This window comes from Oscarella lobularis, chromosome 16 (assembly GCF_947507565.1).
Source record: "Oscarella lobularis chromosome 16, ooOscLobu1.1, whole genome shotgun sequence".
NCBI classification, from domain to species: domain Eukaryota; kingdom Metazoa; phylum Porifera; class Homoscleromorpha; order Homosclerophorida; family Oscarellidae; genus Oscarella; species Oscarella lobularis.
The window spans coordinates 2009121-2035316 of NC_089190.1; the positions used below are offsets into that span (position 1 = coordinate 2009121).

Genomic DNA, 26196 nt, shown 5'->3' on the forward strand with positions numbered 1-26196 from the left:
AGTAAGGACAAGCGAATTCAAAATTTCTCTCATCCAGGAAACAATGCCTTTTGTTTCTATTTCTAGAATAGGCGTGGCAATCACGATCAAGCTGCCCTCTTCACATCCAGGAAACGATTCCATTGTTCTAATATCCGCTCACGTGCTCAATCTAGTCGAAACACGTAGGTCTTCTTCGAAATCAATCAGTCACGTGAGCTGCAATTCGGACTCTCTATTGGTTCATCAGACAGAACAAAGAGTCCAGTCGCTCGCCAGTTGCCGTACCGTCGACATTGGAGCAGACTTCCGTTACCATGACAACAAGGCTTCTTTTAGCGACGTCACTTCTCGTCACTTTCAGCGCCTCTCAATTGATCAGACCCGTGCTTCCTAGGCCTGGGCCAATAATTCCCCGGCCTCTTCCACCCAAACCGACTCGTCCGCTGTGAGTGACTAAAAAACGTTCTTATAGTTCAGTGAAATGTTTTCTTCTAAGACCCGAGGTTCCGATGTCCTATCAATATCGCATTGTCTCTCAGAGCTACGTCTTTGCCGGAGAGACGCTCGCCGTGTCGATTTACGTGGAGAAAGGATCTTCGAAGATGATGACAGACGAAGAGGGCAATGAGATCGATCCCTTTCCAATTGATGTCACTCTCGACGTCAAAGACGGACAATCCGGTCAAAATCTAATTAGTACGGTCAATCGTAAAGTGACCAGACGCCAGTGCACAACCATTTTCGTGAAGGTAGAAACAACCTTAGACTATAACGCGACACTTATTGTTTTCGAAGCTTCCGGAATCGACTCCCCCGGGAACGCATGGGGTTAGCGTCAGAATGACGTCACAGCAATGGGCAATGAGAAATTTCATGACGACATTCCGCGTTCGACCTACGAACCGAATGATCATGATCCAGACAGATAAACCCGTTTATAAACCGGGACAGACGAGTGAGAACAGATCTGTTCTAGAGTTCGGCCACGCAATGACGTTTTTGTTTAGTTCTTGGTCGAGTCATTGTGTTGACGTCGTCGCGTTTGACCGCAGCTTCGGGCAAAGTGACTGTTCAAATTCGGGTGAGCCGGAAGGGGATCTAATTTTGGTGTGAGAACTAACCTTGTGAGGGATTCTTAGAATCCCAAAAACGCTTTGATGACATCATTCAAGAACCTTACGCTCGACACGGGTAAATTAGTATTGAATTTGTCGTAGATTCAACGTGTGACTGGGGTGGTGTTTATATAGGAGTTGCTAGGTTCAATTTTCCGTTGTCAAGTGAACCGGTACTTGGACAATACGCATTGTGTGCAACGCTTGAGGTAAGAAGACCACCGTAGGTATTCTCTTAGGCCAATAACGTTACTACTTATCATTAGGGAGCGATTCAAAAACAGGAGAAGTGCTTCTCAGTCAAAGTTGAAGAATACGGTTAGACTACCAGTAGAAAGAGCCTGATATGAAATTCATCACGTCTTTACGTAGTTTTGCCTACATTCTCGTGCACCATTTCTCCCAAAGATGATCAATTCTCCTGTATCAACCGTAGGCATACGGTTTGCTACACTGTCAGCGCGAAGTGAGTCTCCTCTCCAAGCTGCACAGCCCTCTTACGTTCTAATCTAGATACACGTACGGACAAAAGGTGAAGGGAACTGTTTCTGCCACGGCAACAACGGGCAATACCTGGACACGGTGTAGAAACGAAGAAAGAGAAGTCGTTCTAGATTCGGTACACTGAACTGCATGAACGCACGCAACTATTTAATTGACGAAAGCCAATTTTTAGATTGATGGGGAAAAAACCGTTTGCGTTCAAACGTGCACGAGATACAGTACGTGTTATGGTGAAATTAATCTCGAGGCGAACGTAACGGATCCGACGTCGGGAGACGAAGTCGCCTGCGAAGGAGTCACGAAAATTCCTATTCGACAAAATCCTTATCAAATTGAAATCGTCAAACCGCAATTCAATGCTTTCTATCCCTGTCAAAAAACGCGTTACACGGTGAGAAAATTCACTGCTTAATAGACTATTGTTGAATTGTTTAAGTTGATTTCAGGTGAAAACGAGCATCGTTTCGGGAAAACCGTACGGTGGAGCGAGAGTGAAATTCACTTGCAAAGCGCTACTAAAAAGAGGAAGCAAATGCGGGCCTGACGAAAAAGAGATCTACATGACTGAAGTAACGACCGATGACGGTGGCAGAGCTCCGATCGAATTCTGCGCTCCGTGCAATGCTCTCGACATTTCGTGCACCGTAGGGTTCATAAGAGCAAATGGCTAGGATTGGTTTCTAGGGTTTCTCCTTTGATCAGGCTGAGGCTGTCGGTGAATCAAGCTATATCTCGCCTGCTCGTAGCGGCAGGAGTGTCTTGATCTATTCGCCGGGACGCGTCATGGTCCGCAACTCCATGAAATCATTAGAAGTAGGCAATGAACACGTGTTCGATGCCTATTTCACTCACTCGGGAAAAGCCACCGCCTTTGTAAGCGCACAGGACACCAGAACTGCGTGTACAAATAACGTATTTGTTCTGTAGATTCTTAGCAAAGGGACCGTCTTAAATAAACTGTCATGTTTTCCAACTTTGATAGACATCAATGCGACGGATATATCGGATGAGATATGCGATGCCAAAAGAATGCCACGACCGTTGAAATATCATTGCTCGTTTCGATATCAAGTGACTTTGGCAATGATTCCCAAAGTGACGATTGTCGTCGGTCAGAAGAAATTGTCCGCTGTCAATCTCAATTTACCTGTCACCGCGGATTCTGAAAATCAAGTACAGCAGCCTAATGAATTTAATAACTTCTCTGAAAAATCTTTTTGTAGATGACGTTGGAATTTAGTCAAAATGAAGTTAAGCCTGGAGAGAATGTGAGTCTGCAAATTGAAGCCGCTCCCGGGTCGTACGTCGGTGTTGTGGCCGTCGACCAAAGCGTCTACCTTCAACAGGCAAAAAATCAACTTACAGCTCAACAGGTACGACTAAATATTTTCTAATAATTCAATTTTAATTGACGTTGTTTAGGTTCGGGCAGAAGCGGCTGGCTTTGACTCGTCTCCGACTTATTTGCCTCGCAAGACCTTCGAGTGCGGAGCCAAGAGACTCTGGAGTTGCTACTGTCGTCAATACGGATGCAAACGCACGCCTTCCGTTAGTTGATTTCTCAGTGTCCGATATCGAATTCTGTATCAATTTCATTTTAGACGGACGATGAACGCAGTACGTCTGCTACACCACCACTACTGCCTTTCTTTCCTCGTCGTCGACCCGGATCCAGCTGTCCAGAGTCGGACTGCTATAGAAGTGTTTGCACGTTAAACGGAAAATGCGAATTCGTTTCAGCCTTGAGCTTTTACGAGGTAGGGAATCGACTCTCCTGCATGGTCCGTTTGTCTATTAGCTGTGTCTGAACTAGGCTGCCGGGCTAAAGGTTCTGAGCAATTTGAAGGCTAAGAGTTCTCCGAAATGCGCCAAGTCTAAGCCGCCCTTAGGCCACAGCTGTTGTGGTGCGCACGTATACTCCTACATCAATATATCGTTTATTTTTACTTCATTAGACTTGCCTTGGTGGCGTCGGGTTGCATTTACGGAGGAGGCACGTCTAGCTCCCGCACCCCTTGCTGCTCCTCAAATAGAAGCTCCGCGGCCCATTTCGGCAGACGGAGGAGCTGCCGATGATGAGACAACTACGGAACTAGTCGAAGTCAAAAGAGAACGAGTCAACTTTCCAGAGACGTGGATATGGAAGGATATTCAGCTCGAGTAAAACAGTCAATAGCCATTGAACATGTTTTTCTTCTACCCCTGTCTCCCTACAGTAAAGATTCCACGAACCATGATCTGATGTTGACTGCTCCGGACACGATAACGTCGTGGATTGCCGACGGTTTCGCTTTGTCGACTGAGAATTCTATTAGCGTTTCGATGCCTGCGTCTCTTCGAGTCTTTCAGCCGTTTTTTGTGTCTCTCACTTTGCCCTATTCGGTCATTCGAGGCGAGAAACTCGAAGTGCGAGCCACCGTCTTCAATTATCTCGACGTCAACCTCACTGTACATAGTTATTATTTACATTATCTCAATCAATTTTGAACAATTTTCTAGGCTTTCGTTGAATTGGAAGTGGATTCAAATGAAATTAGCATTATAGAGTCGAAAGCAGATATGCAAAAAGACTTTCGACGCAGCTTGACCATACCAGCAGGAGAAGCTCGTTCTATTGACTATTTCGTCGTTCCTCTCAAAGTCGGTTATCTCCCAATGAAGTGCACGGCAAGATCGACTCAAGCAGCCGACGCAGTGGTTCGCCCACTTCTAGTCGAAGTAGGAAATAATAATAAGTTGTAGATAGTGAATTTATATTGCGATTCTCTATAGCCAGAAGGTGTGCAAAAGGAGTATGGACTATCATCTCTCATCTGCATTGAAGGTACAAGAAATCTGCTAGATTATTAATATTCGTGTAAAAGTCTATTTTTAAAAGATAATGCCCAAAACGCTGAGAAAGTGTTCAATCTGACTCTTCCTCCCACTTATGTTCCCGACTCCGAGAGCGCAGTCGTCAGCGTCACAAGTACAGTTATATGTTGTGTTGGTGTAGTATACTTAGACATTTTTTTTTCTGTGCAGCGGATTACATGGGGCCTACGATTGAAGGACTGGAAAATCTCCTTCGACTTCCCTACGGATGTGGAGAACAGAACATGATTAATTTCGCTCCTGGCGTCTATATCACGCGTTATCTTACGGCCGTCGGGAAATTGGACGAAAAAACGAAGGAGAAGGCTCTCAACATTATGATGAAAGGTGACGCAGACATTCATACGCATACAGAAATGATAAGACTCTGTGTAGGTTATCAAAGAGAAATGATTTTTCAGCGAGACGATGGATCGTATAGTGCATTTGGAAACCGTGACAAATGCGGAAGCATGTGGTATGTATCATACAAAAGCAGTGCCTAGACCATAATATAACTAATCCATTACGTAGGTTAACTGCCTTTGTAGTCAGAACGTTCAGTCAAGCGCACGGAATTATTGACGTCGACCAGACAGTTCAAACAGAGGCGATCGACTGGATGAAGAAGAAGCAGAGTCAAGACGGATCATTCCCAAGTGTTTGCCGCGTTCTTCACAAGGAAATGCAGGGTTGCTCGGGAGGAGAATGCAGCCTGACCGCCTACGTTACACTTGCTCTATTAGAAGCAGGCGTACCGGCATCTGTAAGACAGTACTCTAATCTCAAACCATTATCATGGGTAATTCTTTTTGTAGGATTCATCTATTGTCAATGCATTGGCTTTCCTCAACTCGACGTGCCTCTCAAATGACTGCGAGAATAACTACGCTCTGGCTGTCATTTCCAACGTATTCTGCAAGGCTGCTCACCCTAGAGCCGACGAACTTCTCAATAAACTGCTGAGTTGCGCGACAACCGAAGGTGACACAATGTACTGGAAATATTCAAAGGAGAACAATCAGTTCTGCTACGGACACCGTTGGGGAATGCCTTGCGCTAGTCGTTCGTGTGACGTGGAAACGAGCGCCTATGCACTACTTGCCTTCAAATGTCGTGGAGACGTGGGAAATAGCTTGAGAATCGTACGCTGGCTACTCGAGCAGAGAAATCCTTCTGGAGGCTTCCGATCAACCCAGGTTAGCATAGTCGCAGTTTATTGTTAGAAAATGAATTGGGTGTTCTTAGGATACGGTAGTGGCTCTACAGGCTCTCTCTGAGTACGCTGCCTTGAGCGTTGCCAACGACGACGTGAAGATGAATGTTCGCTTGACTACCGACTCAGAATTCTCCTGGTCGCTCACCGTTGATTCGTCCAATTCCCAAGACCTCCAGACTCTCAATATTCCGACTCTTCCTTCGACGCTGACCGCTCGTCTTGCCGGCGTCGGATGCGTCCTCATACAAGCCGGCGTCAAGTACAATATACCGGAACCGCCGGAGGAAGCGGCGTTTGAAGTGACGGCCATGGCAACGATGAATGAAAACAAAGGGAAATCGTGCTCGTATAAGATTAGAGTTTGCAACCGGTAAGGATTTGCTCTCTAGTAGTCTCCATATCCTTTTTAATTAATTAACGATAATGTGATATTTAGCTGGTTGCTGAAGAAGCCAAGCAGTTCCAATATGGCTCTGACAGACATCACGCTGTTTTCAGGATTTGTGCCAATTGATTCCGACCTCAAAGACGTAATAACGATGAATTAATCCTAATGTTTATTTTTAGAAGTTTGTATTCTAGCTGGAGAAAAAAGGAACGTGCCAAATCAAAAGAATCGACAAGCAGGACCGAAGAGTCAGAGTCTATATTGACGAAGTGAGTTTCACGGACTCTTTTTGCGTTGACTAATTTATTATTACAGGTACGACAAACCGAGTGTTGCTTTGAGCTTCAAATGAAGAGAACCGTTTACGTTGAAGACCTCCAAGGCGTTCCCGTTCTCTCGTACAACTACTACGATCCAGATCAGTCTGGCGGTACGATGCTCTATCCAAGAGAGGAATGCAAGTAACCGAGTTGCATTTGACCGTGTTTACGCATTGTTGTCTGTGATTAGAAATTGATGTGCTGATTAGAATCATTTGCTAATAATTGCGAATGCATCCGGGAGTTCGTCTACTAGACTACCTTTCGCTTTCACATTTACCACTTGGACTCTGCGCGGAAGAGACGATGGTACGCGAAACGCGTCACCTGTGGGTCGGCAACCTACCCGAATCGGTCGACGACCGCCAAGTGATCAACTTCTTCTCGAGGCGAGCGAAGAACGCGAATGGGCGTGGCAATCGAACGTCTCCGCGCAGATTAGTCTGGAGACCAGACCCTTCGCTCCCCTAGCGAAGGGTCTGGTCTCCAGACTACGCGCAGATACGGTCGAGTCGAATCGGTGCGCATTCTGCCTCGTCGTGCCGCTGACGGCTGTCGCGCGGCCATCGTCGACAAATCAAAAGCGCCGTCAAAGCGCACGAATCGAAGCTCGAGCTCTGATCGCGCGAGCTGCGCTCCAATTACAACGAACCGGAAGCGCGGCGGGACGTGAATAAATCGGCCTTGGGGCGTGTAAACGGCAATTTGTAACGGGATCGATGTGGGTGCGAAGCTGTAGTATATCGATCGTCGAGAAAGCGCACGCGAAAAGTATTATTTTTGTTCTTACGTTTCCCGTTTTCTTGTCGAACCAGTTCGATATGTCTTTTCCCGCGCTATTTTTAAAGCAGGACGTCTCCTAGCGTGCGAGAGGGAACGCTGTAGCGAGTTTTTCGCGCCGTTTTTCGCTACCTTTTTGCTTTTCACAGAGGGGCGTGAGGTCGTAGACTTTTCCCAAGAACGAGATCCATATGTCGTTGGCGACGTTGTGCACGGAAACCTCAGTTGGAGTGAAATATCGAGGCGCAACATCGTGGGCGAGCCTGTTCGCATGACAACCGAACGACCCGGATGCGAAGTACCGTTGATTCACGTACGTCCATGTATTACTGTTATCTGATTATGTCTTATGGGAATTTATGTTGAATAGGTCCGTTTCTGGTTGAAATCGGCATAGTAAGGACGAGCGAATTTCTCTCATCCAGGAAACAATGCTCTATTTCTAGAATAGGCGTGGCAATATTGATCAAGTTGCCCTCTTCAGAAAACGATTCCATTGTTCTAATATCCGCTCACGTGCTCAATCTAGTCGAAATACGTAGGGTCTTCTTCGAAATGAATCAGTCACGTGAGCTGCAATTCGGACTCTCTATAGGTTCAGCAGGCAGAACAAAGAGCCCAGTCGCTCGCCAGTTGCCGTACCATCGACATTGGAGCAGACATCCGTTACCATGACAACAAAGCTTCTTTTAGCGACGTCACTTCTCGTCACTTTCAGCGCCTCTCAATTGATCGTACCAATTCCCCGGCCTCTTCCACCCAAACCGACTCGTCCGCCGTGAGTGACTCAAAAAACGTTCTTATAGTTGAGTGAAATGTTTTCTTCTAAGACCGATGTCCTATCGATATCGCATTGTCTCTCAGAGCTACGTCTTTGCCGGAGAGACGCTCGCCGTGTCGATTTACGTGGAGAAAGGATCTTCGAAGATGATGACAGACGAGGAGGGCAATGAGATCAATCCCTTTCCAATTGACGTCACTCTCGACGTCAAAGACGGACAATCCGGTCAAAATCTAATTAGCACGGTCAATCGTAAAGTGACCAGACGCCAGTGCACAACCATTTTCGTGAAGGTAGAAACAAACTTAGACTATGACGCGACACTTATTGTTTTCGAAGCTTCCGGAATCGACTCCCCCGGGAACGCATGGGGTTAGCGTCAGAATGACGTCACAGCAAGGGGCAATGAGAAATTTCATGACGACATTCCGCGTTCGACCTACGAACCGAATGATCATGATCCAGACAGATAAACCCGTTTATAAACCGGGACAGACGAGTGAGAACAGATCTATTCTAGAGCTCGACCACGCAATGACGTTTTTGTTCAGTTCTTGGTCGAGTCATTGTGTTGACGTCATCGCGTTTGACCGCAGCTTCGGGCAAAGTGACTCTTCAGATTCGGGTGAGCCGGAAGGGGATCTAATTTTGGTGTGAGAACTAACCTTGTGAGGGATTCTTAGAATTCCAAAAACGCTTTGATGACATCATTCAAGAACCTTACCCTCGACACGGGTAAATTAGTATTGGATTTATTGTAGATTCAACGTGTGACTGGGGTGGTGTTTATATAGGAGTTGCTAGGTTCAATTTTCCGTTGTCAAGTGAACCGGTACTTGGACAATACGCATTGTGTGCAACGCTTGAGGTAAGAAGACCACCGCATGTATTCTCCTCAAGAGCCAATAACGTTACTACTTATCATTAGGGAGCGATTCAAAAACAGGAGAAGTGCTTCTCAGTCAAAGTTGAAGAATACGGTTAGACTACCAGTAGAAAGAGCCTGATATGAAATTCATCACGTCTTTACGTAGTTTTGCCTAAATTCTCGTGCACCATTTCTCCCAAAGATGATCAATTCTCCTGTATCAACCGTAGGCATACAGTTTGCTACACTGTCAGTGCGAAGTGAGTCTCCTCTCCAAGCTGCATAGCCCTCTTACGTTCTAATCTAGATACACGTACGGACAAAAGGTGAAGGGAACTGTTTCTGCCACGGCAACAACGGGCAATACCTGGAGACGGTGTAGGAACGAAGAACGAGAAGTCGTTCTAGATTCGGTACACTGAACTGCATTGTGCACGCAACTATTAATTGACGAAAGCCAATTTTTAGATTGATGGGGAAAAAACCGTTTGCGTTCACACGTGCACGAGATACTACATTACGTGCTCTGGTGAAATTAATCTCGAGGCGAACGTAACGGATCCGACGTCGGGAGACGAAGTCGCCTGCGAAGGAGTCACGAAAATTCCTATTCGACGAAATCCTTATCAAATTGAAATCGTAAAACCGCAATTCAATGCTTTCTATCCCTGTCAAAAAACGCGTTATACAGTGAGAAAAATTCACTGCTTCTATTGTTGAATTGTTAAAGTTGATTTCAGGTGAAAACGAGCATCGTTTCGGGAAAACCGTACGGTGGAGCGAGAGTGAAATTCACTTGCAAAGCGCTGCTAAAAAAAGGAAGCAAATGCGGGCCTGACGAAAAAGAGATCTACACGACTGAAGTAACGACCAATGACGATGGCAGAGCTCCAATCGAATTCTGCGCTCCGTGCAATGCTCTCGACATTTCGTGCACCGTAGGGTTCAAAAGAGCAAATGGCTAGGATTGGTTTCTAGGGTTTCTCTTTTGATCAGGCTAAGGCTGTCGGTGAATCAAGCTATATTTCGCCTGCTCGTAGCGGCAGGAGCGTTTTGATCTATTCGCCGGGACGCGTCATGGTCCGCAACTCCATGAAATCACTAGAAGTAGGCAATGAACACGTGTTCGATGCCTATTTCACTCACTCGGGAAAAACCACCGCCTTTGTAAGCACACAGGACACCAGAACTGCGCATACAATTTTGTTCTATAGATTCTTAGCAAAGGGACCGTCCTAAGAAAGCTGTCATGTTTTCCAGATTCAATAGACGTCAATTTGACGGACATATCGGATGAGATATGCGATGCCAAAAGAATGCCGCGCCCGTTGAAATATTATTGCTCGTTTCAATATAATGTTACACCGGCAATGATTCCCAAAGTGACGATTGTCGTCGGTCAGAAGAAATTGTCCGCTGTCAATCTCAATTTACCTGTCACAGCGGATTCTGGAAATCAAGTAACGTAGTGAATTTAATTAATAATTCATATAAATAATTTCTTGTAGATGACGTTGGAATTTAGTCAGAATCAAGTTGAGCCTGGAGAGAACGTGAGTCTGCAAATTGAAGCCGCTCCCGGATCATACGTCGGTGTTGTGGCCGTTGACCAAAGCGTCTACCTTCAACAGGCAAAAAATCAACTAACAGCTCAACAAGTACGACTAAATATTTTCTAATAATTCAATTTTAATTGACGTTGTTTAGGTTCGAGCAGAAGCGGCTGGCTTTGACTCGTCTCCGACTTATTTGCCTCGCAAGACCTTCGAGTGCGGAGCCAGGAGACTCTGGAGTTGCAACTGTCGTCAATACGGATGCAAACGCACGCCTTCCGTTAGTTGATTTCTCAGTGTTCAACATCTAATTCTATATCAATTCGTTTAAGAAGGACGATGAACGCAGTACGTCTACTACACCACCACTAGTTCCTTTCTTTCCTCGTCGTCGATTCGGACCCAGCTGTCCAGAGTCAGACTGCTATAGAAGTGTTTGCACGTTAATCGGGAAATGCGAATTCGTTTCAGCCTTGAGCTTTTACGAGGTAGGGAATCGACTCTCCTGATCCGTTTGTCTATTAGCTGTGTCGGGACTAGGCTGCTGGGCTAAAGGTTCTGAGCAATTTGAATGCAAAGGGTTCTCCGAAATGCGCCAGGTCTAAGCCGCCCTTAGGCTTAGGCCACAGCTGTTGCCGTGCGCACGTATACTCCTACAACTAAGTACACCTTGTATCTTTTATTTTATTAGCCTTGGTGGTCTCGGGTTGCGGTTCGCTTGGACGCCGCTCCCCCCGATGCGCGCTTAGAGTGACACAGTTTCAAAAGGTTTCTAAGGAAGACGAGGATGCCGATGAGACAACTACGGAACTAGTCGAAGTCAAAAGAGAACGAGTCAACTTTCCAGAGACGTGGATATGGAAGGATATTCAACTCGAGTAAAACAGTCAAATGCCATTGAACATGTTTTTCTTCTATTCCTGTCTCCCTATAGGAAAAATTCCAGGAATCATGATCTGATGTTGACTGCTCCGGACACGATAACGTCGTGGATTGCCGACGGTTTTGCTTTGTCGACGGAGAATTCTATTAGCGTTTCGATGCCTGCGTCTCTTCGAGTCTTTCAGCCGTTCTTTGTGTCTCTCACTTTGCCTTACTCGGTCATTCGAGGCGAGAAACTCGAAGTGCGAGCCACCGTCTTCAATTATCTCGACGTCAACCTCACTGTACATAGTTATTATTAAACAAATCAAATTTTTCAACAGTAGTTGTCTAGGCTTTCGTTGAATTGGAAGTGGATTCAAATGAAATTAGCATTATAGAATCAAAAGCAGATATGCAAAAAGACTCTCGACGCAGTTTGACCATACCAGCAGGAGAAGCTCGTTCTATTGACTATTTCGTCGTTCCGCTCAAAGTCGGTTATCTCCCAATGAAGTGCACAGCAAGATCAACTAAAGCAGCCGACGCAGTGGTTCGCCCACTTCTAGTTGAAGTAGGAAAAGTTGTAGATAGTGAATTTATGTAACGATTCTCTATAGCCAGAAGGCGTGCAAAAGGAGTATGGTCTATCATCTCTCATCTGCATCGAAGGTACAAGAAATCTGCCATATTATTTAATTTCGTGTAACGTTTTTTTAAAAGAAAATGCCCAAAACGCTGAGAAAGTGTTCAATCTGACTCTCCCTCCCGCTTATGTTCCCGACTCCGAGAGCGCAGTCGTCAGCGTCACAAGTACAGTTATATGTTGTGTTGGTGTAGTATACTTAGACTTTTTTTTTCTGTGCAGCGGATTACATGGGGCCTACGATTGAAGGACTGGAAAATCTCCTTCGACTTCCCCACGGATGTGGAGAACAGAACATGATTAATTTCGCTCCTGGCGTCTATATCACGCGTTATCTTACGGCCGTCGGGAAATTGGACGAAAAAACGAAGGAGAAGGCTCTCAATATCATGATGAAAGGTGACGCAGACATTCATACGCATACAGAAATGGTAAGACTCTGTTTAGGTTATCAAAGAGAAATGATTTTTCAGCGAGACGATGGATCGTACAGTGCGTTTGGAAACAGTGACAAATGTGGCAGCATGTGGTATGTATCATACAAAAAGCAGTGCCTGGACTACGATATAACTAATCATTATATAGGTTAACTGCCTTTGTAGTCAGAACGTTCAGTCAAGCGCATGGAATTATTGACGTCGACCAGACAGTTCAAACAGAGGCGATCGACTGGATGAAGAAGAAGCAGAGTCAAGACGGATCATTCCCAAGTGTTTGCCGCGTTATTAGCAAGGAAATGCAGGGTTGCTCGGGAGGAGAATGCAGCCTGACCGCCTACGTTACACTTGCTCTATTAGAAGCAGGCGTACCGGCATCTGTAAGACAGTACTCTAATCTCAAACCATTATCATGGGTAATTCTTTTTGTAGGATCCATCTATTGTCAATGCATTGGCTTTCCTCAACTCGACGTGCCTCTCAAATGACTGCGAGAATAACTACGCTTTGGCTGTCATTTCCAACGTATTCTGCAAGGCTGCTCACCCTAGAGCCGACGAACTTCTCAATAAACTGCTGAGTTGCGCGACAACCGAAGGTGACACAATGTACTATTCAAAGGAGAACAATCAATTCTGCTACGGACATCGTTTGGGAATGCCTTGCGCTAGTCGTTCGTGTGACGTGGAAACGAGCGCCTATGCACTACTTGCCTTCAAATGTCGTGGAGACGTCGGAAATAGCTCGAGAATTGTACGCTGGCTACTCGAGCAGAGAAATCCTTCTGGAGGCTTCCGATCAACCCAGGTTAGCATAGTCACGGTTTATTGTTAGAAAATGAATTGGGTGTTCTTAGGATACGGTAGTGGCTCTACAGGCTCTCTCTGAGTACGCTGCCTTGAGCGTTGCCAACAACGACGTGAAGATGAATGTTCGCTTGACTACCGACTCAGAATTCTCCTGGTCGCTCACCGTTGATTCGTCCAATTCCCAAGACCTCCAGACTCTCAATATTCCGACTCTTCCTTCGACGCTGACCGCTCGTCTTGCCGGCGTCGGATGCGTTCTCATTCAAGCCGGCGTCAAGTATAATATACCGGAACCGCCGGAGGAAGCGGCGTTTGAGGTGACGGCCATGGCAACGATGAATGAAAACAAAGGGAAATCGTGCTCGTATAAGATTAGAGTTTGCAACCGGTAAGGATTTGTTCTCTTGTAGTCTCCATATTCTCTTCAATTAATTAACGATAATGTGATATTTAGCTGGTTGCTGAAGAAACCAAGCAGTTCCAATATGGCTCTGACAGACATCACGCTGTTTTCAGGATTTGTGCCAATCAATTCCGACCTCAAAGACGTAATAATGACGAATTAATCCTACTTTTTATTTCTAACAGTTTTGTATTCTAGCTGGAGAAGAAAGGAACGTGCCAAATCAAAAGAATCGACAAGCAGGACCGAAGAGTCAGAGTCTATATTGACGAAGTGAGTTTCACGGATTCTTTTTGCTTTGACTAATTTATTATTACAGGTACGACAAACCGAGTGTTGCTTTGAGCTTCAAATGAAGAGAACCGTTTACGTTGAAGACCTCCAAGGCGTTCCCGTTCTCTCGTACAACTACTACGATCCAGATCAGTCTGGCGGTACGATGCTCTATCCAAGAGAGGAATGCAAGTAACCGAGTTGTTTTCTTTTGCATTTGTCCGTGTTTGCGCATTGTTGTCTGTGATTAGAAATTGATGTGCTAATAATTGCGAATGCATCCGGGAGTTCGTCTACTAGACTACCTTTCGCTTTCACATCACCACTTGGACTGTGCGCGGAAGAGACGATGGTACGCGAAACGCGTCACCTGTGGGTCGGCAACCTACCCGAATCGGTCGACGACCGCCAAGTGATCAACTTCTTCTCGAGGCGAGCGAAGAACGCGAATGGGCGTGGCAATCGAACGTGTGTCCTCTCCCCGCGCAGATACGGTCGAGTCGAATCGGTGCGCATTCTGCCTCGTCGTGCCGCCGACGGCGGTCGCGCGGCCTTCGTCGACTTTGTCGACATCAAAAGCGCCGTCAAAGCGCACGAATCGAAGCTCGAGCTCGGATCGCGCGAGCTGCGTTCCAATTACAACGAACCGGGCTCGCGATTCGTCTCCGCAGCACAGCATCATAATCGTTTGAGCGGCGGCGGCGACGGAGGAAGCGGATGGAGACGCGGCGGCGGCGACGACGGGTACGATGCGCGTGGGTTCCTTTTTTGGAGGGGGGCCTCACATAGGTGCGATCATCCCTAGCGACACTTTGCGCATCGCGAGATCAATAATGCTTCGATTCCGTGAAATTTTCGCGTTTTTTTCTTAGTTTTTCTGTCGAATAGTGAGATTTATTTCCGGGTACGCCTCCTTTTTCCTAGGGACTATTCGAGAAGTGGAGGCGGAGGAGGCGGGGCCCCATTGTCGCCTTCTGGACGAAATGACCGTTGGAGTGGCGGTCATCAAAAATCCAAATATCAATCGCATTCGCGCCATCGAATTCCATCCGACTCAGGACCTCATTACAAACGCGGGGGCGGGGGCGGCGCTCGAAGTGCGTCGCGATCGATGAGCCCCCCTTTGAGGACACGGTCGCCATGGTCACCGAAACGACGAGATGCGGCTGGAGAAACGCAGGATATCAGTTGGGGCGGAAGTCAACACAGTGGTGGCGGAACGGGAAGTGGCGAAAAACCGACCAACTGTCTATTGATAGAAAATTTAGATCAACATTCATCAGGCAAGATTGATCGATGAAAATCTATATTTTTTCTGATTAGCAATATATATGTATTGGGGGAATGCGTTAGAGAAGGGAATATTTGAGGGATTGCATCACGAGTGCAAGAAGCTTAGTGGCTACTTGGATACGGCGTTGGACAAACGTGGTGGCATTCTCAAAGGCGTCATCAAATTTCAATCGTAGGGAGACCACAGAAGCGATCATAACATTTCTTTTCTTTGACTTTCTTCCCTTCGATTTGCATTTGCAGTGCGACGGACGCCTATCACGCAAAAAAGGAGTTGATCGGACGAAAGTTTCACGGAAATCGTTTGAAAGTGTCCTTCCGGGAAGGTGTGGCTTGTGGAGAATCTCTCGGATGGCACGTGCAATACGTTTTGGGCTTCCTTAGAAATTGGTGGCAATGATAAGGGTGGAGACGGATCGTCGTCTCACTATCATCATCATCATCATCGCGATCGCGGAGGCGTGGGGTCAGCGTCGTCGTCGTCGATGACGACGGCGGCGGCGGCGGCGGGGAATCATCACGGCAGTCGAATGATTGACGACGAGGAGGAGTATAGCATGGAAGCGTCGCGGACGCTCTGGGTTGGAAATCTTGAGCGCCGTTTTACGCCTGGTGACGTCAAAAAGCTTTTCAATCAGCACTGCCGCGTATTGGTAAGACGAAATAGCAATAGGTGCGCATAGTATTGCATGTACAAAGCGTAAAGATTTCCTATGTCTAGAACCTTCTCTCCTAAGAGATTTTAGTCTCATCTCATTGTAGACCCTTTCAGACTGCTTTTGCATAGGGTCTCAGTATATACATAAGAGGCTTTGAATATTTATTCTTTAGTTTTGACTTTGTACACTGATTAGTATTATTGGTTATTGGCTAGGATGTTGATGTGAAGGATCGCCAACAGCCGTTCAACTACGCCTTTGTACGCTTTGCAAGCATTCGAGAAGCGTGCCGAATCAAACGCAAATTTGAACGCTACACAATGGGAGAAACGCGACTCAGGGTGGGTGTGCAATGACGTCGCGCTGTGTTCGAAAGCATCCCTCCTCCTCCTCCTCCTCCTCCATTAGATTGGATTCAGTCGTCAACCGTCGACCAATGGGCTGTGGCTGGACAACATTGGTTTTGCGACGTCGGAGCGCTACATCTTGCGTCAGTTCAGTCGTTTTGGACGCATCGTGGAAGTGTACGTGGACAAATATCTGGACACGGCTCTGATCGTTTTTGAACGAGTCGACGAAGCGGAACGAGCCAATGAGGCGATGCGGGGAATGGCTTTCAGTCGGGGAGGTCGACTCAAGGCAAGATGCGATTGATTCTATTTGTTGTTGTTGTTGTTGTTGTCCATGATGGTGATGTTAATATTAACCAAGATTTATTGGGAGATCCAAGCGATTGATATTTTAATTGGTTTTTTTTGGGAAAGGCAAAGAATTGAGAAATGGAATTTTTCATTTTCTTTGTGGTCGATGATTTGATCCCCCAAAAAAATTTTGCATGACCTAATCAAAATGGTTTCTTTATTCGACGAGCGGAGAATTGAATATAACATGGGGATATGGTTAAAATTTGGTTGATATTATCACCATTTTACGACCGCTTATTATTCTGACATGTGATGCCGTGAATAGATTGACTTTGCCAATCACTCCAGCCAAAAGGAATTTGTCGACGAACTTACGGATCAGTTCACGCATATCTTTGGACCCGGACATCGTCGCGACGACTCGCCGCCCCCCGTCGCTTCGTCGTCGCGCGACGACGATCGACGACGGGAGAGAAGAAAGCAACGATCCAAGGCGAATAACGACGATCTGGCGTCGCCGCCGCCACTTCCGCCACTTCCGCCGCCGCGGAGTGAAAGCGAAGGAGACGAAAGACGAGACAGGGAAGAAGAAGATGACGGTGAAATGGAGGAGGGGACGCGACGTCGGGATCACGGTGGAAATAGGAAATATCAGCAATATCACCATCATCGTCATCATCATCATCGACGTCATCGGGATGAGGAAGAAGAGGAGGAGGAAGAAAAGGAGGTGGACGAGAAAAAGCGAAAACGGGAGAAGAGAAGGAGTAGAGATGAAGGTATTAGGCTTTCTTAATATATATTATATATTCTAATTATTATTATAGATGTGGATGTTAGTGAGCACAAACGAAGACGGGATTCTGACGGCGGCGACGACGACGTCGTACGTCACAAGCGTCGTCAATTCAATGATTCAGATCAACACCGTCGTCGCGGTGGCCGTGGCCGCGACGACGTGGACTCGGCTTCGTCGGCACCGCCGCCTCCGGAAAAGACTTTCTCTCCGTCGCAATCCGATTCTAGACACCCGGAGGATGAAAACGTAATCACAACCGCCGAATCAGCAGCAGAAGACGGCGAAATCAACACGGAAGCAACGGAACCAGTCAAAGGTGACGAACAAGCTGCGGAATACTCAAGCGATCACGTCCAAAGCGATCCCGTCTTTTCTTCATTCAATTCCCAATTGAGACCTGAGCCGGAAGCAACTAGTGCCGCCGCTACATCCTCCGCCGCCGTCGCCGCCGCCGTCACCGCCACTGATTCAATATCTGCTGCAATGACGGCTTATGCGGCGGCGGCGACGTTGCCGGCTGCAGGCGTTCTTTCAGCGCAGATACAACCACCGGATATACCCCAGCTTTTGCTCCAACGCTATCCCGTCGTCTGGCAGGGGCACTTGGCGCTGAAGGATCATCTCGTTGCCGTGCAGATGCACTATTTGGCGGGAAATCGGACGCTTGGGGAGGTGTCTTTGCCGCGATTTCCTGTGCCCTCGCTTGTGCCATCGTTGAAGATTGTCCAGCGCATGCGACTTGATCCCTCGCAGCTGGACGGCGTCGCCAAACGGATGCAGGTAGAGCGAGCTTAGTTTTAGTGAGGCTAGAGTCTTGGGTTGGGGAACCAGAGAGAAGATGCTAACTTTCCAAAATTTTTTTTTTTAGAGTGAGACTGAGCATTGCATTTTATTGGCTCTTCCTTGTGGACGCGATCCCTTGGACGTTCATTGCCAAACGAAAGCGATGCGAACGGATTTCATTCATTATCTGCAGCAGAAGCAGGCTGCAGGGATTGTTAATATGAAACCGCCACCCGGAAGTTCAGTACGTATAATCTCATTGGTATATTACTTTCATACATATTTTATTTTTTATTTTAGTATCCTGGAGAATATGTTTTGCATATTTTTCCGCCGTGTGATTTTACTCAAGCCCATCTCTCCCAATGTGCTCTCGACTTGTTGGAAAATACCCCTGTCAATGGTCATCTTATGATAGTCGTGGCTACCATGTGACGCGCTGTTTGGTCTATCGGTGTCCTTCCGTATGTTCGACGTTTTATTGTTGCACTTTTTTGTACGCACAGAACAAAATTCTTTTAGATCTTTTGTGTTTAGAATAATCAATGGCTTGTCGAACGCGCATGCGTTGTGGCGGTCTTGCACCACGCGACGCCAATGCGTGGTCGATGCATGCGCAGAAGGCGGCACCATCTATGAACAGCGCGTAAGAGCACACACACATCGCCCCGTCGCACGCACAACATCGAGGAAGCGCCGAAACAACACCAAGAATGTCGGACGACAAGGAGCCTTCCCCCGAAGAAGAGCAGACTCAAGATGACCTGCCCGGTGAGTCGCAATCGTCGCGTTTCCTCGTAGGGGCCCCCGCTTTTGTAACCCTCGTCGCGAGCGAGTTTTTACGCGTCGAAAAGGGCCGTGCAGAGCAAGCGATTTGCGAAACCGATTACGGATAGTGGTTTGCACGAGAAAAAACCACGTGCTATCTCTCAGCTTCGCGATATTCGCGTCGTTTGTGTACGTTTGGCGAGCGCGATTTCACGCCAATGCATCCCAGCTGTTACAGCGTGCCCCGAATCCCGCGATCGCGGCTCCGCATCGCTGAATTTTCTCGCAAAACCGACGAACCGCCCCTCGATCGTGCGCCTTTTGCACTCGCTCCCTAGTCGCGCGTGTGATTTTTGCCGCACGCGCTTTCCTCTCGCTCCCCGTGCTACGCAATTCATTCATGGCGCCGGTTCGCCCGCCTTTCTAGCAACCCGAACGACGATTCGCGTTCTCGGCACGGTCAAATGGTTCAACGTGAAGTCCGGCTACGGTTTCATCAATCGCAAAGACACGAAAGAGGACATTTTCATCCATCAAGTGAGAAGGGGGGCGTGGCACCACCATATAATACATGCGCCACGTGGTCTCTCTAGACTGCCATCATCAAGAACAATCCTAAAAAGTATTTGAGAAGCGTCGGCGAAGGCGAAACGGTAGAATTCGAAGTTCACGAGGGCGAAAAGGTAGAATCCATTCTTTTTGAAAAATTAACATTTTTGACGAAACCTTTTTTTCAGGGCCCAGAAGCTATCAACGTAACGGGACCCAACGGAAGTTTCGTCCAAGGAAGCAAATACGCCCGTACATTCATTCCCATCATCAATTTTTTTATTATATAATTATTGATTTTTAGCTATGAAGCGACAGGGGCGTGGCTGGCGATCCCGCGGACGAGGCCGCGGACGCGGACGCGGCGGTCGTGGCTACTACCGCGGCGGCGGCTATCGCAGCCGAGATCGCAACGACGGAGACAGAGACGAGTTTGCAGAACAAGATCAAAGAGAAAGAGAACCGGAGCCAGAACGAGAGAACAGAAGGGGACAGGATGAGGAAGGGGGCGGAGGTCGCCGTCCTCGTGGAAGAACCGTCAGGTAGAGAGAGTAGTACTGTAGTGAGGAGGGGGCCCCCCCTTGAGGAGTTCCTTTCGCGTAGACGTGGCGGCCGACAGCGTAGGGACCGATACCAGGATCAGTATGACTCCCGCCCTCAAGAAGAAGAGGTAGATATAATCTATATACTATATATAATCTTTGGTGATGAATTCCTTGAAGGCTCCCCCTAAGGAGGATGAGGAATACGATGGGGGTGGTGAGACTGATCGACCGTATCGCGGACGAGGACGCGGTCGCGGGCGCGGACGTCGCGGCGGACGTCGCTGGCGCGGACGCGGGAGAGGAAGAGGAGGACGCGGTGGCGGGCGTCGACGCGAGGAAGACGAGGAGGCTGAAGAGACCGGGGAAAACGAGGGGGGAGACGACAGGGCTCAGCCGCAGGAGAGCAAGGACTGATTGCACTGGGGAGGGATGAAAGCCAGTCGAGTCTCGAGACCTTTGCTGTTTCAGACGTTCATTCGTTTGTTTCATTCTGTCGTCATCATCAATCATCGTCATCATATTAGTCTCTCTCTCTCTCTTGCATGCTGTTATCGTTTTGTGTATCTTTGAAGGGGTGCGTTTTTTTGTTTACTTTCGTTGCAGCGTTATTTTAAGACCTCGCTCCCCGTCTATCTGTTGATCCATCAATAAAGGCGCCATCCTGATAAATACGGGTAACGAAGTGCCGTAAATCTAAACGTCGTCTTTCTTTTATTTTTTGCGCAGATGAACTCGTACTCTTCTTCTTCTTCGTGCTGGCCTCGATTCGCGACGACGCATCTGTGAAGGTGAGGCCTCCTTCGCGCGTAACCTTAGCCTAGCACCCGAATTCATTGACGAATGCGCGCGTACAGTACGACTCAACGACGCGTTTTTCGCGTTACGAGCGAGTTCAACGAACTGCTATTCGATTTATTTCGTGCAAATCCCTGCTCATGCAATGAATTCAACGCGAGTTTCTTTACGGGGGCGGTGGCGTCGTTGCCAAGCACAATTCTCGCGGCCCGACCGTTTTCCCGATCGTTTCCACTTGAAATCCGATATCGTGCAATCGATCGTGATCGAGAAGAACGCGACCGTCGAACGCAAAAGCCGGTTTCAACATTCCATCGTAAATTCGCTGATAATCAAGAGTCTAGACACCACAAACAAAAAAATTAAATGCAATTAAAATTTTATCGATTCCCGACCCTGAATAGATCCCATTCGGTGCAGATTGCAAATGCATGAGCACCCTGAGTGGCCGAATAAGGATCGTCCGTAACGGAGACGAGCTTATCAACTAAATTTAATTAATTAAGAAATAGTCTTTGAAGACGTTGAGATGTAGTACGAGCATTATACCTCTGCTAGGATTATCAGATATCGTAGGATGCTTTAGATCACTAATATAATTAATTAATTAATAATTGGAATGAGTTAACAATTTCGCGTACCTTAGAATTTGCTGCCTACTGACTTTGGGATCATAAATTACTAGGTGGGCTTCTTCGTCCATCAAGTATTTACAGATGTAAATACTTGAGGACTCCCTTGTATAGTATTCCCATAAAAAATCCCCTTATGTTCCAACGTAGTAAGTTCGTACCTCGTGTCAGCCGTATCTTTTTTGAATGCAAAGCCTAGAATAGCAATTTTCTTATCTGTGACCGTGTTGAACAGTGATCCGATGATTCGATTAGCGAATCTCCTCTTCTGATAGTCGTTCAGAGCAATCACCTATACAAAAACACTTCAAATAATCAAAATAGTAAAATATTAGATTATGGTACCTGATTCCAATAGGCAGCAACTTCCGGAAGATTTAGTGCCTCACAGAGATACACCAAATTCAAAATATCTTTTTGAAAACAACTACCGCCAAATCCTATTCAAAAAAATAATTGCATACACACAAAGTGATATCAAAAGTTTTACCCAGACTGGCTCTAAGAAATTTATCCCCAATTCTTGAGTCCGTTCCAATGGCATGAGCCACTTCCGTGACGTCAGCCCCCGTTGCTTCGCACACCGCACTCATTGCATTGATGCTCGAAATTCTCTGAGCGAGAAAAGCATTTGCGGCCTGCACGACGTCACAAATTAAACATACACGTCACACTAGGAGAGATTTTTCTATATACCAATTTAGAGAGTTCTGATGACCACGTATTCGTCAATATAATTCTCTCCTTCTCAACCCAATGCTCGTAGATTTGGGAGAGAATTTTCATGGCAGCGTATCCCGAACTTGTAGCAGATCCACCTTTATTTTAATTTTAAAAATATCCGAAGTTGCCTTTGCGCTGGCGGGTACGAACCAATTAAAACGCGATCCGGATTCAATAAATCATTTATAGCCGTTCCCTCGGCCAAAAATTCCGGATTAGATAGAACTTCAAGTTCGACTCCCTCTTTTCGATTTGAAGCAAATATTCTTGAAATACTATAAGCAAGCATTGCTATTAATTAAGAGTGTCTCATTTATTGAGTTTATTAACCTTTCCGCTGCTTTGACTGGAACTGTACTTTTTTCTACCACGATTTTTTTGCTATTCGCCACTTCAGCAATTCGTCTTGCTGCTGATTCAATGTACTTCAAATCAGCAGCTCTTCCCTAAAAAACGAAGTCTAATTTTTTAAATTATTAAATTTTATATTAGACCTTTCCCAAGCCGAATGTTTTGGTGGGCGTGTTCACCTGCAAAGGGGTGTCGTAGATCGGTTTCAGAGTGTTTAATTCTTACAGAAATGAATATCAAATCTGCTTCGATGATCGACTGATCAATGTCCGTTGAGAATTTGAGATTCTTTCCTCTGCATTTCTCCACGATGTCGAGGAGTCCCGGCTAAAGAAGCGTCACTCTTGCACCCGTATACTCGAGTAGAATACAACTCGAAATCGACAACGGCACGCGTTCGAGGACGTCGTGGAGTGCGTAAGAACAAAAGTGTCGTCTAACCTCGTAGATGGGAAGCGATTGCGAGTTCCAGCTGTCGATTCGCTCCTGATTGAGATCGACGACGGTCACGTGTATCTCGGGACACTTCCACGCGATCACGCTGCACGTCGAGCCGCCAACATAGCCAGCTCCAACGCAGCATATGCGACAACACTTGCTAGTAGACATACTGGAAATCGCAGGGTATCTGAAGCCCGTATACATCACTCTCAAACGCACAAATTTCTGTGAAAAAGCATAAAAAATATCGAAATGCACGAAAACACTTTCGCGCGACTTTTTTCGCGAAATATAGATTGAAAAATTATTAATCGGTGACTATTTCGCGCACGCGCTCAGTCCCGGCGTCATCTCATGGGCGGAAGACGTCAAAAGTGGTGGTTCCAGGCCGCCGTCTTCTTAGTCGGTGTCGGCTTGGCCGGCTACGGCTTCTTCGCCTATCGCAAAGTGACTTCCGAGCTTACGGCGTCCCAAAAAAGGACGCTACAGTACATCAAACAGACGGAGGACCTCACGACGCACCTACAGAGTATTCGGACCGTTTCGCGCGACCGCTAAGTGTTCATTTTTCTCTCCAGCGGTCATCGATCAGAAGGCATTCACCGAACGCGAGTTGGCGAAGCGAGCCGAAGAGATATCGAAGCAGAAGCGAGGTAGGTACATCACGCACTAGACTTCCTCGAACGTTTACGCGAGCCCCTTGCGCGACTAGACTACGCCGAAGAAGAGGAAAGATTACGAAGGGATTTCGACGAGTACAAGGCAAGGAAAAAAATCCAGACATTCCGAAATTTTATTAATTAATTAATTGACATTTTAGGCGAGCGTCGAACAGGATCAGAAGAATTCCTTCGACGAGCGAAATAAATTGCGAGTGGGTGTGGCGCGGAGCATGGGCGTGGCAGAGGAGATTTTTTATTTTTTATTTTTTCTCGCGTAGAATGAGCACGAAATCTTACGGGACAAGCACGAGGAGCTGGAGGGCGCGCACGAAAAATTATCGCTGCAATTCTCGTCCGAGCGACGAAAGCATTCGACCGATTATCAGAATATGAAGGAGAGCAAGGAGAAGGAGATTTCTCTGCTCAAAGACGCTCTCAAAACCGAGGGGGAAAAGATGAAAGGCGTGTCAAAGGAACGAGATAAATTGAGCGACAAGCTTGAAGAGCTGAATTCGAAATATGTTCGACTGCAGGTATTTTGTTTGTTTGTTTTGAAGGTGACTGGGCTCTGTTAAATATTGATTTTTAGGATGATCATACGTCGTTGCAGAATGAACATGAAAGTCTCAAACTGGAGCAAAGTAGAGCCACGGCTAAGAAATCAAATTCAGTTGAATATCTCAGCATTATTTCCAAAATGAAAGATACTATTTATAAACAGCAGGTACTGGTTAATTAATTTGGAATCTTAATTATTGATGTTTTTCCCTGTGGGAACTAGGCTTTGATTGAGGAGTTTAAATCGATGAAAAATGGTGCTGGTGCCACTGCCACTGCAGTAAAGAAAAAATCTAAAGGAGATGATGGCGAGGAGAAGACGCTAAAAGCGAAACCGTCTTCTTCCAAGACCCTAAGTCATCAGACGGGATCTCGTTCTGCTTCTGAGAAGAAGAAGAAGGGGTCTACACGTTTGGCTGAGCCAAAGGGGAAAGGTGATAAGAGCGTTGTGAAGATGGAAAAGTCTAGTCGTGGGAAAAGTGTTTCTAAAGCTGCGCTATTAAAAGGAAGGAGCAAAGATGCGCATTATAATCAGAGCAAGAAAGAAGACGTTGAGATTATGGAAAGCCGAGATACAAAGACTCAAAGGGATATGAAGAGAGAGAATCAGAACGACGACGTTGGTGCTGAGACTGTAGACAGAGCAAATGAACGTGATGAGGAGAAGGAAAAACAAGAGGAAAGGAATGTGGAAAAAGAAAATGAAAATGACGAAGACGTGAAGCAACCCAACGACATTGATGCTGAGAAGACTCAAACGAAACACGCAGAGGAAATGGGTAAGGAAAATCAAGACGAAGGAGATATGGAGAAAGATAATCAAGAAGAAGAAGAGAAGGAGGAAGTGAAGGTGGATAAAGAAAATCAGGAAGAAGAAAATCAAGAGACAGACGAAGAAGAGAAACTGGATAAAGAAAATCAAGAGGGGGACTCTGATAAAGTTAATCAAGAAGAGGAAGAAGAAGACGTGGAGGCGGATAGAGAAAATCATGAAGAAGAGGTTGTGGAGAAAGAAAAGCAAGAAGAAGAAGAAGAAGAAGAGAAAATGGTTAAAGAAAATCAAGAAGGCGACTCGGATAAAGATAATCAAGAAGAAATGGAGGCGGATAAAGAAAATCATGAAGAAGAGGACTCGGATAAAGCTAATCAAGAAAAAGAAGAGCTAAATAAAGAAACTCACGAAGAAGAAGATGGAGACGTTGAGAGAGACGAATCTGAGAAAATTCAAAGGGACGATGTTGAAAAGGAAGACGATACAGCAACAGAAGATAACGGAGAAGGAGCGGGAGGTCCTCTTCGAAAGACAGGTGAAAATGAAATAGATGATATGCTTGTCAAAGAGCTAGAGGGTGCCGAGAAGAAAGGAGACGAAGAAGCAAAGGTTGAAAACCCCGAAGAATTAGAGGAACAGGAGACGAAAGAAAACGACGTTCTGGACAAAGAAACAGAGGAGGAAGAGCAGGACAAAGGAGAGACTCGAGCTGACGACAAGAGCGAAGAGGAAGGGGAAACAAAAGAAGACGAAAATCGCAAAGAGACCGACGATGAAATTATTATCGGCGACGAGAACGGAGAAGAGGAGGAGGAGAAGGATCCTGACGGTATAAATAATCGCAATTTGAACGACGAAGAAGCGAGGGAGAAAGACGATGCGGATGATTTGGCGGGCGGAAAGAACGCTTATTCTCGCGACGATCGCGACGAACGAGAGGAAGGCGAGAATAAGAAAAATGAAGTCGATGACACGTTGTGGCAGAATCAGTTGAAAGAGGAGGAGGAAATGGATGCCCAGTGGCAAAAACCGGGAAACGCGGACGAGAAGGAAGAGGAGATAATCGATGAAGAGGAAAATAAGGAGGGAATTCTTGGGGGAATGAGAGGTGGTCAACGAATGGCCGAGACTCGAGATTGGGAAGAAAATCCCAATATTGACGCCGCTAATGAGGTTTGCGTAGACGATTCTATGTATGAATCTATTTATTTTTGTGCAGAATGAGGAAGAATTAGAGCTTCAACGACTTGAAAAAAACGTGGATGACAAGGACAAAGACCAGAAAGAAATCCAAGACCAAAATCAAGAATACGAAGACGGCAACAACAACAATAGACTTGACGAGATATAGATCCCTTACGTGAAATCTACCTGATCTTTTTTTTCTTTCTTTCTAGGTGGAAATTAATTAAACTTTATCGCCGGCTTTA

General features: G+C 46.4%; 6 protein-coding genes and 1 long non-coding RNA gene across 9 annotated transcripts; 5 read left to right on the top strand and 2 right to left on the bottom strand.

The window, feature by feature from the left end:
* The first annotated feature begins 231 nt into the window (after positions 1 to 231).
* On the top strand, positions 232 to 6622 carry LOC136196624 (alpha-1-inhibitor 3-like). Its single transcript, XM_065986217.1, has 30 exons — positions 232 to 427; positions 479 to 731; positions 778 to 937; positions 990 to 1063; positions 1122 to 1173; positions 1233 to 1306; positions 1364 to 1415; positions 1470 to 1563; positions 1611 to 1716; positions 1774 to 1992; positions 2048 to 2245; positions 2304 to 2474; positions 2529 to 2774; positions 2825 to 2974; positions 3024 to 3149; positions 3203 to 3358; positions 3415 to 3505; positions 3557 to 3761; positions 3818 to 4049; positions 4101 to 4319; positions 4374 to 4425; positions 4480 to 4569; positions 4626 to 4802; positions 4851 to 4932; positions 4989 to 5220; positions 5273 to 5653; positions 5703 to 6043; positions 6110 to 6203; positions 6256 to 6330; positions 6377 to 6622. The coding sequence occupies exons 1-30, from the start codon at positions 297 to 299 to the stop codon at positions 6524 to 6526; spliced, it is 4683 nt and encodes a 1560-aa protein (XP_065842289.1). The 5' UTR covers positions 232 to 296; the 3' UTR covers positions 6527 to 6622.
* A 244-nt stretch (positions 6623 to 6866) lies between these two features.
* On the bottom strand, positions 6867 to 8421 carry LOC136196661 (uncharacterized). Its single transcript, XR_010672295.1, has 3 exons — positions 7294 to 8421; positions 7172 to 7240; positions 6867 to 7114 (listed from the first exon to the last, which is right to left on the bottom strand). It is a non-coding gene; the product is annotated as an uncharacterized lncRNA (long non-coding RNA).
* Positions 7438 to 14079, top strand: LOC136196622 (alpha-1-inhibitor 3-like). 3 transcript variants are annotated; one of them, XM_065986212.1, is made up of 33 exons: positions 7438 to 7474; positions 7532 to 7557; positions 7608 to 7699; positions 7757 to 7939; positions 7992 to 8235; positions 8282 to 8441; positions 8494 to 8567; positions 8626 to 8677; positions 8737 to 8810; positions 8871 to 8922; positions 8977 to 9070; positions 9118 to 9223; positions 9279 to 9500; positions 9551 to 9748; positions 9807 to 9977; positions 10025 to 10270; positions 10319 to 10468; positions 10518 to 10643; positions 10696 to 10851; positions 10904 to 11000; positions 11055 to 11241; positions 11298 to 11529; positions 11580 to 11798; positions 11845 to 11896; positions 11948 to 12037; positions 12093 to 12269; positions 12318 to 12399; positions 12456 to 12687; positions 12740 to 13114; positions 13164 to 13504; positions 13571 to 13664; positions 13718 to 13792; positions 13839 to 14079. In XM_065986212.1, exons 1-33 carry the CDS (start codon positions 7453 to 7455, stop codon positions 13986 to 13988), a joined length of 4851 nt encoding a protein of 1616 aa, XP_065842284.1. In that variant the 5' UTR covers positions 7438 to 7452; the 3' UTR covers positions 13989 to 14079. The 3 variants fall into 3 exon arrangements, with proteins under 3 accessions (XP_065842284.1, XP_065842281.1, XP_065842282.1); XM_065986209.1 differs by having other exon boundaries at positions 11845 to 12037; XM_065986210.1 differs by having other exon boundaries at positions 10699 to 10851; positions 11845 to 12037.
* A 9-nt stretch (positions 14080 to 14088) lies between these two features.
* LOC136196627 (msx2-interacting protein-like) lies at positions 14089 to 18532 on the top strand. Its single transcript, XM_065986221.1, has 12 exons — positions 14089 to 14224; positions 14282 to 14536; positions 14717 to 15075; positions 15146 to 15257; positions 15329 to 15411; positions 15470 to 15738; positions 15960 to 16085; positions 16153 to 16383; positions 16714 to 17167; positions 17216 to 17967; positions 18056 to 18214; positions 18271 to 18532. The coding sequence occupies exons 1-12, from the start codon at positions 14142 to 14144 to the stop codon at positions 18403 to 18405; spliced, it is 3018 nt and encodes a 1005-aa protein (XP_065842293.1). The 5' UTR covers positions 14089 to 14141; the 3' UTR covers positions 18406 to 18532.
* Positions 18533 to 18579: 47 nt separating this feature from the next.
* LOC136196647 (Y-box factor homolog) lies at positions 18580 to 20501 on the top strand. Its single transcript, XM_065986245.1, has 7 exons — positions 18580 to 18741; positions 19166 to 19275; positions 19332 to 19421; positions 19476 to 19539; positions 19592 to 19829; positions 19891 to 19957; positions 20010 to 20501. The coding sequence occupies exons 1-7, from the start codon at positions 18684 to 18686 to the stop codon at positions 20244 to 20246; spliced, it is 864 nt and encodes a 287-aa protein (XP_065842317.1). The 5' UTR covers positions 18580 to 18683; the 3' UTR covers positions 20247 to 20501.
* Positions 20502 to 20723: 222 nt separating this feature from the next.
* LOC136196634 (UDP-glucose 6-dehydrogenase-like) lies at positions 20724 to 22948 on the bottom strand. The gene is made up of 13 exons (XM_065986229.1): positions 22775 to 22948; positions 22559 to 22660; positions 22477 to 22512; positions 22313 to 22428; positions 22133 to 22257; positions 21956 to 22077; positions 21750 to 21897; positions 21605 to 21699; positions 21421 to 21551; positions 21269 to 21364; positions 21177 to 21217; positions 21023 to 21114; positions 20724 to 20967 (listed from the first exon to the last, which is right to left on the bottom strand). Exons 1-13 carry the CDS (start codon positions 22940 to 22942, stop codon positions 20794 to 20796), a joined length of 1446 nt encoding a protein of 481 aa, XP_065842301.1. The 5' UTR covers positions 22943 to 22948; the 3' UTR covers positions 20724 to 20793.
* A 159-nt stretch (positions 22949 to 23107) lies between these two features.
* Positions 23108 to 26196, top strand: LOC136196630 (aspartic and glutamic acid-rich protein-like). Its single transcript, XM_065986227.1, has 8 exons — positions 23108 to 23303; positions 23353 to 23427; positions 23487 to 23536; positions 23595 to 23648; positions 23715 to 23969; positions 24026 to 24160; positions 24218 to 25939; positions 25986 to 26196. Exons 1-8 carry the CDS (start codon positions 23129 to 23131, stop codon positions 26115 to 26117), a joined length of 2598 nt encoding a protein of 865 aa, XP_065842299.1. The 5' UTR covers positions 23108 to 23128; the 3' UTR covers positions 26118 to 26196.

Coding starts and splice junctions, on each gene's coding strand:
- LOC136196647 (XM_065986245.1), top strand. CDS start 18,684: ATGTCGGACGACAAGGAGCCTTCCCCCGAAGAAGAGCAGACTCAAGAT. Junction 19,540..19,591: donor CCAAGGAAGCAAATACGCCC/GTACATTCATTC, acceptor ATTGATTTTTAG/CTATGAAGCGACAGGGGCGT. Junction 19,958..20,009: donor CCCGCCCTCAAGAAGAAGAG/GTAGATATAATC, acceptor AATTCCTTGAAG/GCTCCCCCTAAGGAGGATGA.
- LOC136196630 (XM_065986227.1), top strand. CDS start 23,129: ATGGGCGGAAGACGTCAAAAGTGGTGGTTCCAGGCCGCCGTCTTCTTA. Junction 23,970..24,025: donor CGAAATATGTTCGACTGCAG/GTATTTTGTTTG, acceptor ATTGATTTTTAG/GATGATCATACGTCGTTGCA. Junction 25,940..25,985: donor ATATTGACGCCGCTAATGAG/GTTTGCGTAGAC, acceptor ATTTTTGTGCAG/AATGAGGAAGAATTAGAGCT.
- LOC136196634 (XM_065986229.1), bottom strand. CDS start 22,942: ATGTCTACTAGCAAGTGTTGTCGCATATGCTGCGTTGGAGCTGGCTAT. Junction 22,078..22,132: donor TCCGGATCGCGTTTTAATTG/GTTCGTACCCGC, acceptor ATTAAAATAAAG/GTGGATCTGCTACAAGTTCG. Junction 21,552..21,604: donor TTGCTGCCTATTGGAATCAG/GTACCATAATCT, acceptor GTTTTTGTATAG/GTGATTGCTCTGAACGACTA.
- LOC136196627 (XM_065986221.1), top strand. CDS start 14,142: ATGGTACGCGAAACGCGTCACCTGTGGGTCGGCAACCTACCCGAATCG. Junction 15,739..15,959: donor ATCAGCACTGCCGCGTATTG/GTAAGACGAAAT, acceptor GTTATTGGCTAG/GATGTTGATGTGAAGGATCG. Junction 18,215..18,270: donor AACCGCCACCCGGAAGTTCA/GTACGTATAATC, acceptor TTTTTATTTTAG/TATCCTGGAGAATATGTTTT.
- LOC136196622 (XM_065986209.1), top strand. CDS start 7,453: ATGCGAAGTACCGTTGATTCAC. Junction 7,475..7,531: donor GCGAAGTACCGTTGATTCAC/GTACGTCCATGT, acceptor TATGTTGAATAG/GTCCGTTTCTGGTTGAAATC. Junction 10,271..10,318: donor CAGCGGATTCTGGAAATCAA/GTAACGTAGTGA, acceptor AATTTCTTGTAG/ATGACGTTGGAATTTAGTCA.
- LOC136196624 (XM_065986217.1), top strand. CDS start 297: ATGACAACAAGGCTTCTTTTAGCGACGTCACTTCTCGTCACTTTCAGC. Junction 732..777: donor GCACAACCATTTTCGTGAAG/GTAGAAACAACC, acceptor TTGTTTTCGAAG/CTTCCGGAATCGACTCCCCC. Junction 4,426..4,479: donor ATCTCTCATCTGCATTGAAG/GTACAAGAAATC, acceptor TATTTTTAAAAG/ATAATGCCCAAAACGCTGAG.